Source organism: Thunnus maccoyii, chromosome 23 (genome assembly GCF_910596095.1).
Source record: "Thunnus maccoyii chromosome 23, fThuMac1.1, whole genome shotgun sequence".
Classification (NCBI taxonomy): Eukaryota; Metazoa; Chordata; class Actinopteri; order Scombriformes; family Scombridae; genus Thunnus; species Thunnus maccoyii.
Window position 1 is genome coordinate 23,849,094 of NC_056555.1, and position 19,909 is coordinate 23,869,002.

General features: G+C 39.5%; 6 protein-coding genes across 6 annotated transcripts; 2 read left to right on the plus strand and 4 right to left on the minus strand.

The window, feature by feature from the left end:
• Window positions 1-1,575: 1,575 nt before the first annotated feature.
• LOC121890764 (histone H4) lies at window positions 1,576-14,235 on the minus strand. The gene is made up of 2 exons (XM_042403302.1): window positions 14,212-14,235; window positions 1,576-1,940 (listed from the first exon to the last, which is right to left on the minus strand). Exon 2 carries the CDS (start codon window positions 1,938-1,940, stop codon window positions 1,629-1,631), a length of 312 nt encoding a protein of 103 aa, XP_042259236.1. The 5' UTR covers window positions 14,212-14,235; the 3' UTR covers window positions 1,576-1,628.
• Window positions 3,583-4,038, minus strand: LOC121890760 (histone H2A-like). Its single transcript, XM_042403298.1, has one exon. It carries the CDS (start codon window positions 4,014-4,016, stop codon window positions 3,633-3,635), a length of 384 nt encoding a protein of 127 aa, XP_042259232.1. The 5' UTR covers window positions 4,017-4,038; the 3' UTR covers window positions 3,583-3,632.
• On the minus strand, window positions 5,149-6,395 carry LOC121890753 (histone H1-like). Its single transcript, XM_042403291.1, has one exon. The coding sequence runs from the start codon at window positions 6,009-6,011 to the stop codon at window positions 5,379-5,381; it is 633 nt and encodes a 210-aa protein (XP_042259225.1). The 5' UTR covers window positions 6,012-6,395; the 3' UTR covers window positions 5,149-5,378.
• Window positions 10,849-12,249, plus strand: LOC121890751 (histone H1-like). The gene has a single exon (XM_042403289.1). The coding sequence runs from the start codon at window positions 11,324-11,326 to the stop codon at window positions 12,017-12,019; it is 696 nt and encodes a 231-aa protein (XP_042259223.1). The 5' UTR covers window positions 10,849-11,323; the 3' UTR covers window positions 12,020-12,249.
• Window positions 12,916-13,416, plus strand: LOC121890757 (histone H3). Its single transcript, XM_042403294.1, has one exon. The coding sequence runs from the start codon at window positions 12,958-12,960 to the stop codon at window positions 13,366-13,368; it is 411 nt and encodes a 136-aa protein (XP_042259228.1). The 5' UTR covers window positions 12,916-12,957; the 3' UTR covers window positions 13,369-13,416.
• Window positions 13,666-14,653, minus strand: LOC121890766 (histone H4). Its single transcript, XM_042403304.1, has one exon. The coding sequence runs from the start codon at window positions 14,209-14,211 to the stop codon at window positions 13,900-13,902; it is 312 nt and encodes a 103-aa protein (XP_042259238.1). The 5' UTR covers window positions 14,212-14,653; the 3' UTR covers window positions 13,666-13,899.
• Window positions 14,654-19,909: the final 5,256 nt, after the last annotated feature.

Below are 19,909 nucleotides of genomic sequence, written 5' to 3' on the forward strand. Positions count from 1 at the left end.
CAGGCGCTGCTCTAACAAACAGACACAGTTATGACAGAAGGACGCAGAGCTGAAGATGAATTCACGCTGTTCAAAGAAACAACTGATGCACATAAAAGCGGTAACTTCAGAAAGTCCTGAGTAACTAAACTAATATCAAACCAGGATTTAGATTCTGACAGATAGTGAACCTCCGCTAATGAATGCTTTGATACAGACTGCATGAACGAGGAAATGAAACTCTGTAAGATGGAGGAGACAGAGAAACCCAGAGTTGAAGTTAACTCTCTCTCTGTTTCCCTCATCTCAGGGTGAACACGCTGTCGATTTATTTCCACAAACACAGGACTTGTTTGATCAGATGATAACATGTTTACTACTCACTATCCTACAACCACTTAAAAAAAAAAAACCTTTCAAATCCACACGGACATTGTGAGATCATCCATCCAAACACAAAGACTGTGCAGTGATAACATCTACATTGATTGTTTTAAAGCATCAGTTTATCTTTAAACAGCCTTTAAAGAGGCCATATTACACCCATATTTTTCCACAAGTTAACACAGTTCCCTGGAGTCTAAATAAAATGTATCGGAGATGCTTTGATTAAAATACCACAAAGATCAAGCGCTGCAGCCTTCTCATCCTGTATTTTCATCCTTAATTGCAATAAACGGATCAAAAGGAAAAAAAAAAACATTGATTTGTAAAAAGTCTGAATTCATCCTTTGTCCGGTTTGTCTGCAAGACCACAAGTTCAGATGGATCAGAGCTATGCTAACATTGTATCTGCTCCATCCACACTAAAAATAACTAAAGACATAAATACAGCAGCGACGTTATTGTTTATACATATAAACATACTGTGTAACTTTGTTAACTCACCGGCGTTTATTACTGATGACAGCAGCGGAGGTGGTGTGTGGTTCCGGTGTTAGCTCCGGCTAGGTTGAGAAGTGAGATTAAACATCCTCAAAAAATCCACTTCCCAATCGCAAAAGTTTAAAAAATAACCTCCTCTTGGCAGTAAAACTGCTCTGGATCAGAGCAGAATCAGGTGTTTGTTCCTCCAGAAGACAACAGCAGCAGCGACACCAGACTCTTCAGCCAGTGCTCTGTTAGCAAGCAGCGGCTCTTTGTCCCGCAATACGAATTTTTCACCTTTAGCTTAGTTTAGTTTAGCTTTACCCCATGTGATGTAAGAAGGGGCATCGAATCTGAATGGCTTGTTGAATCTCATGAGTGCAGAGTATGCCAGCACACATCAAACTGACTGGCTGGGTGATATTTCACTGCTTGTGTGCTAGTAGAGACCTGAATACATACACAGAAGCACTGAAATAATTTCATAGTTTGGCCTCTTTAATTGTTTCCAGACAGTGTTTTGTCATCGTGTGCAGCTCTGCAGTGATTACTAGAAACAGTAACTTGTAATTTATTTTCATGTTGACAAATCTGTACCAGAGGGCAACATATCACAAGAAATAAACATTTCTCTATTATAATAAATCATTTTACTGTATGAAGGTTTAGATAAATTCATTCCAAACGTTAAAACTTTCCTGTAAGGAAAAAGCTCTTTTAGAGTAAGTGTGTGGCCCTTAAAAGAGCCTTTGTGTTCTTGTCTCAGCAGGTCTGGATCAGGTTTAACCTCCGAAGCCGTACAGGGTGCGGCCCTGCCTCTTCAGTGCGTAAACCACGTCCATGGCGGTCACGGTCTTCCTCTTGGCGTGCTCGGTGTAGGTGACGGCATCACGGATCACGTTCTCCAGGAACACCTTCAGCACACCGCGGGTCTCCTCGTAGATCAGACCGGAGATACGCTTCACGCCGCCGCGGCGAGCCAGACGGCGGATGGCGGGTTTGGTGATTCCCTGGATGTTATCACGGAGGACTTTACGGTGACGCTTAGCGCCTCCTTTACCGAGTCCTTTGCCGCCTTTTCCTCTTCCACTCATTTTCGATGATAAAGCTTCTTTATCTGAAATGTTGCACCAGCCTGATGCCCAAAAATATATGTCCGACATGAGGACGTAATTGAAGACAGAGGCGGGTCTTTTCTCCTTCTTTGGATTTGAGTTTCCTGTCGATATTTAACTTTTTTGGCTCATTAGCGCCTCCAGCTGAACATGAATCAGGGACACTTTATATCTATAAAATGATCAGAATCACAAACAGGTTTATTGCCAAGTAGGTTTTCACTTACAGTGAATAACAGCCAAAATATGCAAAATAGAAATTTACAATAAAATGTGTAAAATATATTCTGAGTGAAAAGAGTTTTTACCAGTTCAAAGTTTAAACTGAAGAGAATGAAATGTACAAAATATGTGCAAATGTTCATAGTGTGAACAGCAGTGTGCAATTAATAATAACACATGTTTGCATCAATGTAACGTGCCGTGTTAGCTGTGCTGGGTAATGAGTTAATATAAGGTGTGATGTCTATGGGAGGGATAGAGTCCAGGTCCGTCGGGGTCTCGGGTCTTGTTGATGAGGCAGCTGCAGTCAGGAAGAATAAAAATCACCTTAATTGACTGAGATGCAGTCAGACTGTAATGTGCCACAGCAAAAAAGGTTTGAATACTTTTCTAAATGATTTTTAATAAATATACAAAAACAGGTTTTCACTTTGTGAATCCACTGTATCTATAATACAAACATAAAGCTGCATCAGATCACTGTGACTCTGTCATCCTACCTGTCCTCAACATCCTCGTTTGAAAGTCAGAAAACTTTCACTTTCACACAGCAATGAAGCCGACAGAGTCACATATAAAAGAAGTTTAATTTATTTCAGAGCAGACTCATCTCTGCACAGTTCAGCCCGTCATCAGTGTGAGCGCTCGTGGACAAGAGGTCATAAACCAGAGTCGTGCATTGTGGAATAAAACAGCTGTGATTTGATGCTGGATGGATGCAGGGACGCACACACACAGTTTATAAGATGCTGACAGCAGTCACACAGTGTTTGAGCCGATATAACAGAAATACAGTCCATGGGTAGATAGAAGGTCAGAGTGTACGTTGAGTACAGCACAACATTTAGACGGCAGCGTTGCAGCAGGAAAACTATAATCCATAAATACCTAACTCTGCTTTCATTAAAGCATTTATATTATTAATTATAGGGAGCTCAAAGCTGACGCCACTTCTTTTATTAAACATTCTGACAGCTTGTTGTTGACTCAGCTTGTCATCAGGAAGCAGAACATGAACAACAAAACAAATGTGATGACAAGACACTAAAATATGAATCTTCCAGATAAAACTGAACAGCTGCTTGTTAACTTTTGTTCAAACATGTCAGAGCTGCAGTGTTTGCTGTAAATGAAGCTTCTCACAGAGTGAAGGATGTTCAGACTGCAAACTGATTTTACTGTTTATAGTGGTGACAGATTCACTCTGCATCAGTAACTTCAGGGTGATAATGTGTCTGCACCACATAACACTTAAATTATGCAACATACTCTGCTTCATATTTCAATCAGCAGATCTTTTTACAGGTATTAAGATAATAGACAGCTTAATGTTTTATGAAAATGAACACCTGTGAGTTTCGTTCTCCAAACTGGATGTTACTCTTTAAGGTAAATGTGGTTGGCTCTTAAAAGAGCCGTTGTTGTGTTGTTGAGGAGCCGGTTCCGTGTTTACTTCTTGGCGGGTTTCTCGGTCTTCTTGGGCAGCAGCACAGCCTGGATGTTGGGCAGCACGCCGCCCTGAGCGATGGTCACTCCGCCCAGCAGCTTGTTGAGCTCCTCGTCGTTGCGGACAGCCAGCTGCAGGTGACGGGGGATGATCCTGGTCTTCTTGTTGTCGCGGGCAGCGTTTCCGGCCAGCTCCAGGATCTCAGCGGTCAGGTACTCCAGCACCGCCGCCAGGTACACCGGGGCTCCGGCACCCACACGCTCCGCATAGTTGCCCTTCCTCAGCAGCCTGTGGACTCTGCCGACCGGGAACTGAAGCCCGGCCCGGGAGGAACGGGTCTTTGCCTTTGCTCTGACCTTACCGGCACCCTTACCACGACCAGACATTCTTCTGTATTTAACTTCTCTCGTAAAATGAAACGAAGATAACGCCTGCAAAACTATGTCTGATATATATACAAAGCGTCTCGTCGTTCATTGGTCGAGTAGAGCTGCTGTGTGGTCGTCCAATCAGAAAAGGCCACATCAGCGTTACTATAGCAATCATGACACTTCCGCCTCGCAGTAGCTGAGATTTACAGAATAAGACTTAACATAATAATAAAAAGATAAAACTAAAAGCTCATGATAAAATTTTAATGTAATGCTAAAATAATATGTTTTTAGGATACATTTTAATGAATATAAAGAGTTCATTCTTAATTAAGTGAGCTTGACTGAAGTATGATTAATAATACTAGTTTTATTTGTATAGAACTTTTCTTAACCCAGTTACAAATTCCTTTAATAAAGGATATAAAAGATAATGACAAGATTAAAGTAAATACATTTTAGAGTAAAATAAAATATAGAAAAAACAACTAATTATACACATCAATGTTAAATAACTTAAAATGCCAAAAGTGAAACTGATTTCACCAAATGTAACTGAACTTCGACTGAATTAATCTGAATGAATTAATACTGAATTTGTTGTAAATTTGAAATTACTGAGCAGATCTGAGCAGCCACTTATTGATACTGGGATTGATGTTGGGCGACTATTTTGACCTTTAACAAAATGGTAAAATACTTCCAAATGACATTCAGATAAATATATATCATTGTATGTAATGTAAATTTGATTTGTTTACTTTGCAACTAGTATTATACTTGATCATTTTACTTAGGAAACATGGGACTAACATGTGACATGTTAAGTCTTATTCAAGTCATCACTAATGCCAGTTTGAAATCAAATCATGTAAATAAATCATAATTAAATGTCAGTGAGTCATTATAGCAAGTTACACAATTAGTATAACGAAACCATAATTACAATCACCTGTTATTCCTGATGTTTTTGGCTTCTTGAAGAGCTTTTCTCTCACTGTTATATGCTTCTTACTTTAAAACTGGATGTTCATAGTTATACTTTAATATAATACACAATTTAACTGTTGTCTTGTTGGTTTAAGATAAAAACTACTATGTAAAAGACACTGTTGAACATGTCACATACAACTAACTGCCAAACATATAAAAATATACATTTATTAGCAAAATAGAACAGCAATACTAAATGTCTTTAACAAACTGAAGGGAATCCTGTAATATACAACTTTCACTCGTTTCCCGAGATGTCAACATTAAAAAAGGAGAAATTATTCAACACACAAACAAAACACGTTTGGAGGAAAAGTGCTCTTTTTGGATTTGGGTGGCTCTTAAAAGAGCCTTTTTTTCGGAGTGAAACCTGCTTTGGAAAGTTTACTTCTTGGCTGGTTTCTTGGCTGCTGCTGCCTTCTTCGCTTTGGGTTTCACCACCTTCTTGGCGGCTTTCTTGGGTGTCGCTGCCTTCTTCACCACCTTCTTTTTCGGGCTCTTTGTGACCTTTTTCACAGACTGTTTCTTGGCTGCTGCGGGTTTCTTGGCCTTCTTGGGAGTCGCTTTCACTGCTTTTGTCTTCTTAGCTGCGGGCTTCTTGGCGGCTGCTGCCTTCTTAGCAGCGGGTTTCTTCGCTGCGGGCTTCTTGGCCTTCACGGCGGGCTTCTTTGCTGCGGGCTTCTTAGGCTTCTCAGCGGCTTTGCTCGCCTTGAAAGATCCGGACGCTCCGGCTCCTTTTGTCTGCACCACAGCTCCTTTCTCCACCAGGCTCTTCACGGCGCGTCTGATGTGAGCACTCTTGTGCTCCACATCGTAGCCCTGAGCTGCCAGGGCCTTCTTCAGGGCGATGTATGAAATACCTTTGCGCTCCTTGGAGGCAGTGATCGCTTTCAGGACGAGCTCGCTGGCGCCGGGTCCGGACTTCTTCGTCGTCTTGGTGGCTTTCTTCTTCGGGGCCTTGGCCGGTGCGGCCGGGGCGGCGGGTGCTGCTGGAGCGGCGGGAGCAACTTCTGCCATCGTAGTATCGAGTATCTTCTCACAACTAGTCTTATCAGACTGATAATCGACCGGCAGCAACGAGAGGGACTTAAACACACCATGAGAACCGTGGAGACTCAACTCAGCCTGCTGCTTCCCAGAGCATCAGGAACACAGCCACACTTGTGTTTTCTCGCCACATATAAATGTATAAAATACACATTTAAACGAAACAATCAAGTGTAAAATTTAATCCAGCGGATAGCGATGAAGTTCTTCTTCATGTGGAAGCTCCGTAAATATTTGAACTTTTCTGTATTTAATTTGGGAGGCGTTTAAACCTCTCCTATCTGCCGCGGAGTGAGGCTCTGCGCGGTGACTTTTCTCTGTTATTTCCGTCCTAAATGCTTCGAAATACACCAGAAGTCCACTAAAAATATGTAGATAGTGAGAGGACATGTTTGTTTCGAGTACCAAAGTAAAAAAAGTCCCCATCTGTGAATATGTTTTTAATAAACTGACGTTATTTCGGTATCTGCAAGCACACTCAACGTGGATGCCATTTGCACCTCCTATGACACAGTTAGTGTTTGTCCTTTATTTCCTATGTTTATTATTTTTAATTCATACTTAATACAATGATACTTATATTATAGTTATTACAATCTGACATGTGTGACACAGATAGATGGATATATTTCGTTTTGTAGAATATGAATCGGACCAAGCAACCAATTACTCAAATGAGGAAGATATAACCAGACACCCAGGAAGGGGCTTTGGGGGAAAAGAAGCCACTTAAATAACAAGCAAAAATCTTTGAGTAATATAACTAAACAATTCAAAGGACTTATTATGATACTTAAATACATGGAAAAACACATTACAAATTTAAATTCTCAAAGTAATGGGAGTTATATAGTTGAATCACACTGTCAATGTGAAAAGACACATTGACAGTATAGTTATAATGAATAAGCCCTGAATGCAGTGAAAGTAAATATGTACAATTAAATATATATTAAAGAACAGCTATATTTGTTATGCTCTAACTTCACAGAGTTGCCAGTTTTGTGAGGTACACCAAGCTGAAACTAATGCAGTCTAATTACAACAGTCTAAACTATTTGATATAAACCAGACAAACTCTCTAAAACAAACAAAATCAGATCATTATAGCTTTGACTTTTAGCTAGAAATGCCTAATAAACTGGCAACTGAATGTTGTTAGGGCCGGAGCACAAAAGTGCCAAGGGCCCTAATCATCCCTCGCACTGAAAGTGTGAGGAACGTCTTGTTTTTGTACAGATTATTAGGGCCTGAGCATGAAAGTGCCAGGGGCCCAACAGTCCAGCCACTGCATTCTTGAGGGGCTTGGGATGCTCAAAAAGTCACAAAAATTGGCACACATGTCAGAACTGACGAAAACTGCAAAAGTCCTGGTGGCTGGGCCCGGGCCAGGCCAGCGGGCTCTATAGCGCCCCCAAACGCAGTGCCATGTTGGACTAAACTTGCTTTGATCTTCATGAAATTCAGTTGAATCATTGCTCTCATCATTTTGGTCACAATACATATTTTTTCATACTTTTTTTCCAGACAGGAAGTCAGCCATTTTGTGTGTCAATTTTAAGTTCACAAACACATTTGAGGCCTTTAGGATGCACAAAAACTCACAGACTTTGCACTCATGTTCCAACTGGTAAGTATTTCGATTTGATATCGTAATTGGGCTTGGGCATGGCATGTCGGCTCTATAGCGCCCCCTAATTACTTTTAGCATTTTTGAGGTGCTAGGGGTGCTTGAAAACTCACTAAACTTTGCACAGGGATCAGAAGTGGCGTAACTTGATATCTGATGTGGGTCTTGGGTTTGGGTTTGGCAAAATGGCTCGTGGGCACCCCCTAGAAAATTTCAAAGTCAAAGCCCCCAACTTTAAATTTAATACAGATGTACAAAATTTGGTTGGCGGATGTAACAGGCTTTACCAGGCTTTAAACATAAAGCCTCATGGAGACATACCCTAAGTCCAACAGGAAGTCAGCCATTTTTGTATTTATTGTGCAATTTTTCCACAAAGTGCAGCCATTTACAGGCTTTGTAAACAGAATTAACCCAAGCAACTTCAAATTTTATAGGTGATATCTTAAGACCTTTGTGATGCTAAATTGCAAAGCTTTTAATGAAACAGGAAATTGTTGTAACTTAAATGTACATTGTCCAATCTGCCCCAAATTTCTCATACTTGAGTCCAGGCCTGAACAGATCTACATGTCAACATTGAGTCAGAGTCATAGCACCACCTACTGACTGAGGAAGTCAGGCTTATGTGACAAACATCATCTAGTTTACATGAAATTTACATGGTGTGGTCTACAAATGATATACAACATGACATATAATTAGTGAGTGTTCTCTGGTGCCACATAGTGGACACAGGAAGTGATAGGTATCTCCTACATGCAATGTCCAATATTCAACATCCATGTCAGTTGCCCTCTGGTAAATGTATTGCTGCAATAGTATTTCACTTATGTAGTATTGCCTACGGCTAACAGGAAGTAAAGCCTAAATGACACCTAGTTCATGAAATGTAAAGGCAATTTCCAATATGTCATCTCCAGCTTCACATACAGCACACAAAAAAGAATATATTGTCCAATAATCCTGAAAATTCAGAGACATGTCAACCGACCTCCAGTAGCGATACCACGGCTGAGGCTATCTCTGACACACGTGAGGTGCGAGGGTTCGTTCATTGCCACTTGCAGCTTTAAATCTTGTATTATATTTCGTAAGAATTTCCTCTTCTTCATTAACTTCATTAACAAGCTGGAATCAGAGAAGAATTCTTAAAGAATGACACTAATCAATGAATTGATTATCAAAATAGTTGGTGATTAATTTGATAGTTGGCAACTAATCAACTAATCATCGCAGCTCTACCTTTGTTGCTCTCATTAAGGGCTTGTAAATTAACATATTAAATATGACAGATTAAAGGACAGGCTATTAAGCTGACGTTATTATATTATATAGTATTTACATATTATTATTAAATGTAACATGTAATAATATAGTGACTATACTTTAAGGCAAGGCACTTTTATTTATGGTGTATTTTTTTACAGGTAAAGTCAATGTTTTTACATTAAAGTGACAGTTAACATGTACAGAAACATGCAATAAACAATAAACTTGCATTATCTGACAGACAAAAAGACCCACAAAGTGACTACTTATAGCCAAAGAAATATATAAATATGGTTCCCAGCCTGAGGGTCCAGTCCCAAGATCATTAATAGGTGAAGAAAGAAAAACTACTGTATATTTTTCTGTTAAACCAAATTTTTTGATTGTTCTGACTTTGTTCTTGTTTTCTATAAAATGCTGAACACTTCAATACTCGATGAGTAGTCACAAGTAAATATCGCTTCATTCATTTTAAAGCGGGATCACGAGCCAATGTGTTGGAAAGCACTGCTAAAGATTTCAGTCTGCATTTTCTTTTAGAGAACACTAACTATTCCATGTAGGCTACAGGAGGAAAATCACCACCTGATGACATGCTGATATCAGACTGTAGTCAATGAGCAGGTTAGAAATATACTTAACCATTACATAATTGAAATAATCTTAAAATATTAAAGTTGATTCTGTATTGCATTGGAAAAAATAAAGAAAGAAAATGTAATATAGTATCAATTACAGTAGCTTCAGCTTTGCATATATTGTAGTTGCTATTTATCAATAATCCAAATCAAATTTAAAATCAAAGGCCATCGATGCATCATGAGGATGTGACGTATGCAGGGAAATAAGTTCATAGTCCAAACAAAGTATTGTGTTTTTCTTTAGGTTAATTCATCAAATGTCACCAAGCAAACAATAGGACACAGAAATCCTGGCTCCTGAAAACCATAGACTGTCCCATTGACCCTCCAGGTGCATGCTGGTCCCAAACCTGCCCACCTACCTGTATCACCTGAATCTCACCAAACAAAACAAAATGCCAGCAAATCAAACTAAATATGCTTAACAAAACAAATGATCACCACAAGGAAATACCATTGAAATCAGGTCTAATTAAAGAACACTCAGAAGACATACTAATTATTAATAAAACAGCAAACAAATGAATAATTAGCTCCTACATGTGCCATGTAAAGCTAACTGCTCTGTACTGAATCTGTTTGAGCCTTGTTGTTTGTGTAATCAAGCAAAGACAGAATGACAGTATGCCAACTCATTTAAGATAAAAGTATTAACCAGTTTCTTGGATTCAGCTTGACATATTAATTCTCAAACTCCTGATACGTTCCTCAAGTCATAGAAAGCCACTTAGGTTACTGATGTAACTAAAAGTTAAGATAACAAAATAACAGACATTGTTGATGCGCTCACTTCTTTTCAGAGACACTGGATAACTTTCCTGTGTCAGGTTTTTGGATCTATGTAAAACCAAATATTCAAAAACATATTCAAGTCTACCTTCAATAATCATGTATAAAACCGATGAGCCAGGCTGCTTTTAAACCAAAAACAATTTAAACCCAATTGTAGTTTGGAAATCAGCTGAAAACATTTGCATTCCAAGATATTTTTTACGTGAATAATACTACTACATACTTAACAATAAATCAGTACCCTGACACTTATCAGATTTATATACTTATTACATTTACATTTTTTTTATTCAATAATGTAATTCACCACAACTTAACACATGTCTTATTGGGTCACAGGAGAAGCTTGTGTTCAGTAGATCACATCATCCAAAATGAAAAATAAATACGTAAAATGTTCATTTTTTGTGCATTCATTTTAATGACAGACAGTTTTTCTAAGTACATGTGAAGTTATAACGCAGACTAAAATAAATGATATACACAATGACTGTGTGTCATAGGTGTAGAGTCCTGACTCGAGTGTGCTTGCAGACGCCAAACTAACCTCAGTTTAATACAAAATTATTGTTAGGAACGGAGTGTTTTTACTTTTAGTCTTTGAACAAACATCCCCTTTCACTAACTAACTGGTTTTACTGGGCTTACAAAGTATTTTAAAGCATTTCGGAGTGAATTTATTGGGAAAAGTCCCGGAGCATTGCCTCACACGGAAGTAGTTGGCGGAGGTTTACAGGCTTCCCAGACGAAATACAAAACTCTCCAAAGCTTTATTTGATTTACACATGAAGAGACACTTCCCCGCTATCAGCCCAGTTTGAATTTAGAGGTTAGTAATGTTTCCCAGTGTTTATTTTACACATTTATATGTGGAGAGAAAACACAAGTGTGGCTGTGTTCCTGTTGCTCTGAGGAGCAGTAGGCCGGGTTGAGTCTCCGCGGTTCTCATGATGTGTTTAAGTGCCTCTCATTGGTGTCGGTCTATTTACAGTCTACTCAGATTCGCTGATCAACACGAGACGATGGCAGAAGTCGCCCCAGCAGCACCCGCCGCCCCGGCCGCACCGGCTAAGGCTCCGAAGAAAAAAGCCACCAAGGCGACCAAGAAGTCCGGACCCGGCGCCAGCGAGCTCGTCCTGAAAGCGATCACTGCCTCCAAGGAGCGCAAAGGTATTTCATACATCGCCCTGAAGAAGGCCCTGGCAGCTCAGGGCTACGATGTGGAGCATAAGAGTGCCCACATCAGGCGCGCCGTGAAGAGCCTGGTGGAGAAAGGAGCTGTGGTGCAGACAAAAGGAACCGGAGCTTCTGGATCTTTCAAGGCGAGCAAAGCCGCTGAGAAGCCTAAGAAGCCCGCAGCAAAGAAGCCCGCCGTGAAGGCCAAGAAGCCCGCAGCGAAGAAACCCGCTGCTAAGAAGGCAGCAGCCGCCAAGAAGCCCGCAGCTAAGAAGACAAAAGCAGTGAAAGCGACTCCCAAGAAGGCCAAGAAACCCGCAGCAGCCAAGAAACAGTCTGTGAAAAAGGTCACAAAGAGCCCGAAAAAGAAGGTGGTGAAGAAGGCAGCGACACCCAAGAAAGCCGCCAAGAAGGTGGTGAAACCCAAAGCGAAGAAGGCAGCAGCCAAGAAACCAGCCAAGAAGTAAACTTTCCAAAGCAGGTTTCACTCCCAAAAAAAAGGCTCTTTTAAGAGCCACCCAAATCCAAAAAGAGCACTTTTCCTCCAAACGTGTTTTATTTGTGTGTTGAATAATTTCTCCTTTTTTAATGTTGACATCTCGGGAAACGAGTGAAAGTTGTATATTACAGGATTCCCTTCAGTATTTAAAGACATTTAGTATTGCTGTTCTATTTTTCTAATAAATGTATATTTTTATATGTTTGGCAGTTATTTGTATGTGAAATGTCCGACTGATTAGAAACTTGAAACGTGTCGTATCGATTCTATCTATGTATTTATCTTTTTTTTATAAAACATCACTTATTAAATAGTTGGTAGATTAAAATATATCCATGTTAATATTGTTCCCTAACCAGGTAATATTGATATAACTTTCCATTGATATTCCAAATCTTGTTTATTTTATAAATGAGTTTTACAGTATAAGTTTTACAATATATAAATCAGTTTGCAATAGTTTTTCCTCAAATTATTTTTTATTTTATAAATCATAAACACCCATAATGAGAACAAAATGAAAGAAGAAAGAAATAGGAGAGAAAAAGCAGTACTTAAATAATTATCTTTTGTCCATATAATTTTTCCCCATAAAAATATATTAGATCTCTTTTATGTCAATGAATCTTTGTCCCACACAACATCAGATACAAGTTTTAAATGGATCAATAAATGATGAAATAAACGAGTTGTTTCTGTGTCAGTAAAGGTTTAATAATCATACTCTTCCTCTCAGCGGTTAGTAGTTGGTTTTGATTTTTAATGCTTTCCTCTGATAGGTGTTCTGCTGTGTCACGTGCATACAGAGGGCCAATAGGCGTTGCCATCGTCTCAGCGCCGCGTATATAAAGCAGAAACTCCGCAAACAACTGATTCTCTAGAGGAGAAAGTTGACGTAAAGTCGCGATGGCCAGAACCAAGCAGACCGCCCGTAAATCCACCGGAGGAAAAGCTCCCAGGAAGCAGCTGGCCACCAAGGCCGCCCGTAAGAGCGCCCCGGCCACCGGCGGAGTGAAGAAGCCCCACCGTTACAGGCCCGGTACCGTGGCTCTGAGAGAGATCCGCCGCTACCAGAAGTCCACCGAGCTGCTGATCCGCAAGCTGCCCTTCCAGCGCCTGGTGAGGGAGATCGCTCAGGACTTCAAGACCGACCTGCGCTTCCAGAGCTCCGCTGTCATGGCTCTGCAGGAGGCCAGCGAGGCTTACCTGGTTGGCCTGTTCGAGGACACCAACCTGTGCGCCATCCACGCCAAGAGGGTCACCATCATGCCCAAAGACATCCAGCTGGCCCGCCGCATCCGCGGAGAGAGAGCTTAAACTCCCCCAGACCTGCTGATACTCACAACGGCTCTTTTAAGAGCCACACATCTACTTTAGAGAGCTGCTCTCCTGTTAATATTAACCAATACTGCAGAATCTGTCTAGAATGTTTAACTAGCAGGTTATTAATTGAAAAGTAAAACGGCAAATGCCAAAACAAAGACAACCAATATTCCTTAAGGGGTTCTTTATTCCCAAGATGAACGAAACAGGCTGTTATCTAGAATAAGTTAGTACAACGTCATCTGGTCTAACAAGGGTGCAAGTGTTTACTTCCTGAGAGTCACTTATCAAAGTAGTAGTACTGAGTTACTTTATTCTTCAAAGTCAGGTCTCTAGGGAATAAGTCATGTGCCATGTGAGATTGTTTAACATTGTAAACAGCATCCAACGCCACATTATATTCAAGCCTCTTCATACATGAAATTGTGAAGTTACTACAGTAAAAACACGGATATCGTCTCTTAGAGGAAGTGGCGGCTCTTAAAAGAGCCTTTGTGTTCTTGTCTCAGCAGGTCTGGATCAGGTTTAACCTCCGAAGCCGTACAGGGTGCGGCCCTGCCTCTTCAGCGCGTAAACCACGTCCATGGCGGTCACGGTCTTCCTCTTGGCGTGCTCGGTGTAGGTGACGGCATCACGGATCACATTCTCCAGGAACACCTTCAGCACACCGCGGGTCTCCTCGTAGATCAGACCGGAGATACGCTTCACGCCGCCGCGGCGAGCCAGACGGCGGATGGCGGGTTTGGTGATTCCCTGGATGTTATCACGGAGGACTTTACGGTGACGCTTAGCGCCTCCTTTACCGAGTCCTTTACCGCCTTTTCCTCTTCCGCTCATTTTTTTCGATTTGTTACTTCTACGGTGAAGACAAACTGATGTCGACTTTCCGCAGAGCACCGTATATAAATCCTCTCTGCGGACGTAAGTGAAGTCAGTCAGCTCGCGCTCTGATTTCTGGCCAAGTTTCCGCTTCCTGTAACTAAGTTAAGAAAGAATAATAAGGCACTGCATATCCGGCTAAGACATTGAGCCTTCAAAATAAAAGCAAAACTATAACAGGAAAAAAATCAAACGACTATCACAGTATAGTAATTAATTTACCTTTTAATTACCATCGATTTCAACCACCCACTACACCAAATCAGCTACAATATTAAATAAATACATAAAGACATTGTTTATATTATATATTGTTTTGAGTTAAAAGCATTGTTTAAAGCCAGTCTATTTAGTTCATTTTTATTCTATTTAACTGAAGCCCTTGACTGACTAATTAAATGAGGATCCCGTTTCTGTTTCTTCTTCGTTGTTGTAGTAGTTGTTTCTAGAATAAAGAAAATCTCTGAGACACAAAGCTGTGCAGTGTCTGTGTGAGTGTATGAACTTTGATGGTGGAAGTGGTTGTGATACAAGGGGCACCAGCTAAACTCTTGCCTAGGGCACCAAACTGGTCACAGCCGGCTCTGCATACAGTAAAATATTTTGGACCCTCTTCAAAGAAGTATAAATAAATAAATCTGTGCTGTTTGGAGTAGGGAATTACCATTTAAAGACTGATATTTATACAGCATTTACCTGCTTTTGATTTTTGGAAAGTGCCACATTCATATCAGAAAATTCTCAATCCAAACACCAAACTTGTATGTTTTAATGCCACTTTTAGTATCAGAGTAGTATGGCAGAGACTTGCTATGCCATAAAAACTGTCTCTCATATACGTTCAACCCTCAATCATTTGTTTTTTATTTAATATTTACCTGTGATGTCTGCATCGCATATCTTAGATCCAGTTTTGTTTGCTCCTCCTAATTTTTTTCATCTTTAAAGATTTTTTTTTTTAAAGCGCATCATATCATTAATTTAAACATTTTTTCTACAAGACATTAATCCCAACTTTAACCACAAATAATGAATTATGTAAATAATAGAATATATGTTAAAGACAAAGTGTGTGATCTCAATGTAAAGTTAAAAACAGGATTGAAACCTCCTTTGCACTTGAATCATACAGACAGTATAAATCCCCAACGTCACCAACTGGTGGAAATAATCTTCTGGTAAATATTTCTGTAGAAGTTCACACTGTGTGTCGGGAACATGTGAGTTAATTTTGACCCATTTAACTAATCAAAAGGAACAACGTACTTGTGACCCTGCATTAGCAGGCAAGAGGACTGCACTATTCATAAATGTGTCTACAATTTGCAGGTAACAGTCATTTGTAAAACGGACCCCAGCTCTATAATGTTCAAATCATTTGTTATCATGTCGATATGTGAAATATTCAGAAGACAAAACCTTTAGCTTTAAAAATTAAACAAATATATCTTTTTGTTTAGAATAAACTGATTGGGAAGTTTTAAGACAAACAAAAAATTATTAATCTTAATATGATTATTTCCCTGCTTTTTAAGTACTTTCCATCTTTTATTGTGTGTAAAGATCTTGATGGCCATCCTTAAAGGACAGGTTCACAAGCTTTCAATTGTGTCTTAAAACAACACGTGAACATTAAAGCTGTTTTTCTTGCTGTAATCATTCCTCCTGTTCATACTGACCATTAGAAGATCCCTTCATAATGACCTTACAATGGAAGTGATGGGGGACAAAATCCACAGTCCTCCTTCTGTGAAAAAATGTATTTCAAAGTTTATCTGAAGCTAATATGAAGCTTCAGCGTCCAAATGAGTCAAATCAAGTAGATATCTTTCAACGTTACAGTCTTTTTAGTGCCAAAGTTCCTGTTTTTGTTACTATACTTCCACCTGCAGCTCAACAGGGAAACACTGTCCGAGGAAACACAAAGAGGGAATTTGATGCTAAAAAGACTGTAAATGTGTCAGATATCCACTTGATATGACTAACTCAGACTGCTGAAGCTTCACACAGACTTTTAAATAACTGTGTGGACACACTGTGGATTTTGGCCTCCATCACTTCCATTGAAAACACATTTGAAGGATCTTTTAATATCCAGTATGAACAGGAGGAATGATTACAGCGAGGAAAACCTCTTTCACTGTTCATATGGACATCTGACTGCTGTTATAGACACACTGGAGACATGGTGAACCCGTCCTTTAATGAATGTGTGTACTACATGGTAAATCTGAAATGACACGCAGAAGTCTTCACAATGGCGCCATCTAGTGGTATAAAATGCAATGCAACCTTCCTCATTGCTCCTAAATCAACAGCAAACAGCCACATTTGAGTTTGTTTCAGTTTATTTCATAACTCTTCTGCATATATTATTAACAGTTTAACAAACAGGATTCTTTTTGTTAAAAACACAATGTAACATTAACGGGATGAGGTTTAACATGTGATACACTTAAACCACTTATACACAGAGAACGTCAGAAGTTTTGGCTTATTCAGACCAATTTGGCAGCGTTGTTTTGGGGAACGGTGTCAGCAAAGGTACTTGATGGACGGAGGCAGTTTCACGGATGATTCACACTCACAGGCAGCAAAGTCTACTGAAACTACCTCCACTACTGTTGGCAGATCACAACATCCCTGGGTGAATATGAATGTAGGGCTGTATTCAAACAAAACCATGCATTTGTTTAAAAAATAAAATAAAATACACTTTGCAGGTACGCCTACAAACAGTCGCTTTTCAAAAATATTGAAAAATGTCAAAAATGCAAAATGTGCATTTTGTGCACCACGAGCCCCAGTTTGTGCCTCTGAGGGGTTTTTATCATGATTACACTCCAGCCACAGAAACAAGCTGCTCTCGTCATTAAAACTAAGCATAAATCAAACTTTGAAAATCCAAAAAGCTTTCCTAATTCTGAGATATTTAAAGACTCTTATATCCCAACTGTACAAAAATATTCCACCTCTTGTTCCGTAAAGTAGATTTTAAACCAGTTTCACAAGCTGTGACTCTTCAACCAAACAAAGAAGGAAACCTAAAGTGACATTTTGTTATGCATCACCAAAATACAGACATTTTTTTGTCGGGTTCATTTTAAGTATTATTTTCTGTTGTTTCATATTTTCATACATTAATAACATGTTTATATTTTCTATGCTTCCTGCAAGACGAGAAAGAAAATATGGCCACGTACTTTTAATGTACTTTTGCTCTGGGGCTTGGTATGAATTAAGCAGAACTCTTTCTACAAATCAAGTAGAACTTTTTGTACAACTTAAGTAGAACTCTTGATACAAATTAAGTAAACTCTTTGTACAAATTCTTAATTAAGTGAACTTTCACGCCAGATGTGCAACTGTTCATGCCCGTGCACATGGCAGATCATTTTTGTTGATGTAATCCTCGTCCCTACAGCAGCACAGCGGAGCTCTTTGCTTGATGGAATTAGATGGAACCACCAAAACCACCTGGAGAAAAACCTATAACTGTTATAATGACCACAATGCAAAGCTTAGTGTGTGTAACTTGGTTCTCATAATTAGAGAAATGGTCCAACAATAGCATATGTAAAGTATTTAAGTGATCATGACAGCAAAGCCCCCCAATAACGATACATTTTGGAGGGAAGGGATTGAAAAAAAACAGTTGCCATGTTACATTTAAATCAGCATTAACATCACAAGTAGAAACAATAATTAAACATTTTGTTTCTTTTGTTGGAATAAAGCCAAAATGTTTTTTATATGACAGATCAAATTCCTACTTTCGGTTGTACTGATGGTCCAATTCAACACAGTCTGGAAAAATCCAACATATCCATGATCAGATAGCCACAAGCAGGCAATACTGTCGGACATTCATCCTCCATTAGAATGAATGACTTCCTGTCTCTGTTAATCTGAGTTGTGCAAGCAGTGTTAAGGCCTCAGTATGCGTCAAACAAAGTGCTTGTTGAGTCCTCAAACGTCTGAAACCTACTCCCCCAACACCTTTCCCATTTTGGAATTTGAGGCTGCATCTCACAATTTTTGTAACTTTCCAAAACCTATAATCACAAAGTTTGGAGGTGTGAAAGTATGCAGGGTTTTATCTTATAAGGGTGTTTTCAAAGCTGCGTAGTTCAGTGTGATTAAATAGGATTCTGCTTGGTTTTCCGCCTTGTTACGATTCATTTGGGCAGATCTGAACTGAGCAACCGGACCAAAACAACCACACAGAGACTCTTTGAGGAAGTGATCCGACCTCCATCTGATGACTACAAGGCTGCCGGAGAATGAATCGAGGTCTGACCTGGACTAACAACCAAGCACGTTGTCTTCTTGATATTTGGGCAGATAGGAACTTCTTCAGGATCTTCTTCCTATGTTTACGTTCTCACTCCCACCCCAGACACATCTGACCAATGAGAGGAGAGAGCGTTCTCACCTGGATTTTAGTGATGCATTTGAGTTTGCTTGGATTTTCGCACAACTATTTACGTCACTATTTACGTGAACAACTGAGTACAACACTATTAATGTCTTTGAGGAAAGAATTTCTGAAAGTACACGCCCTTATTCCCATTTCTATGATTCATGGCGTCTCTATGATGGCAGGTTTTTCACCACGACATAGACATGTTCAGACGAAACATTCGCTTGAAGCGTACTGAACCTTTTTAGACAATAGTGTGTTTCCATCTTTGTCGCAACAGTTTGTCTCTTTTCTGTCTCAATATGACAATTCCCCTGTGTGCAAAGCCAGCTCCATAAAGAAAAGGTTTTCCCAGTTTGGAGTGGAAGAACTTGACTGATCTGCATAGAGCACTGACTTCAAAACCTTCCAACACGTTTGGGATGCACCTATGGTTGAATTGGAGCCAATTTCTCCTTAAAAAGATCAATAAGGTATCTTCACACTGCTGTCTTAATCCAAATTCTTTTTTTATTCTAAATGGATATGACAACATTTTCATCACAAATTTGGAACAAGACAGCTGTGTGAGTCCTTTTTTGTGCAGTTAATTGTTACCTAATTGCCTAATTGTGCAGTTACCTCCTGATGATACCAATCCTTTTTCAAAATGATCCCAAATCTTTTAATGCAGATCAAGGCTCCTGGTTTTGGTATGACATGTCCAACTGTCCTGTCCCCATACTATTGGCCATGCACTAAAGAGGTTACCATATTTGTTTGGTTAAAGGAATTACTGAACATGAGACAAAATAGTTTTTGAAAGGTAGAAAAGTCTTTTTGGATCAAAACACAATTAATAAATTTGAAAATAACGATTCCCTGAAAGGCACAAACTGAATTGAGTGAACCATTGATGCATTTAATCGAGCTCATGATGTGTGTGTGTGTGTGTGTGTGTGTGTGTGAGAGGTATATGGAGAGCTAATGGGAGGATGTTTGTAGGACTTCAGGGATAAGGCTGGGCATCTCCAGTCTACACAGTACAGGGATAGCAGCTTTAAGGATACACATAACACAATTTACAATTGCAGAAAACAGGATTGAAACAATAAAACAGGAATTACTGTAAATTCTCAAATAATGGTGCAGGTCTTTATAAGAAACTGGATATTATTTATAATAGTTTCCCCTGTTTCCCAAGTATATTTTATCATATCTTATCATATATTTAGCTGTACAGAGGGCGTAATA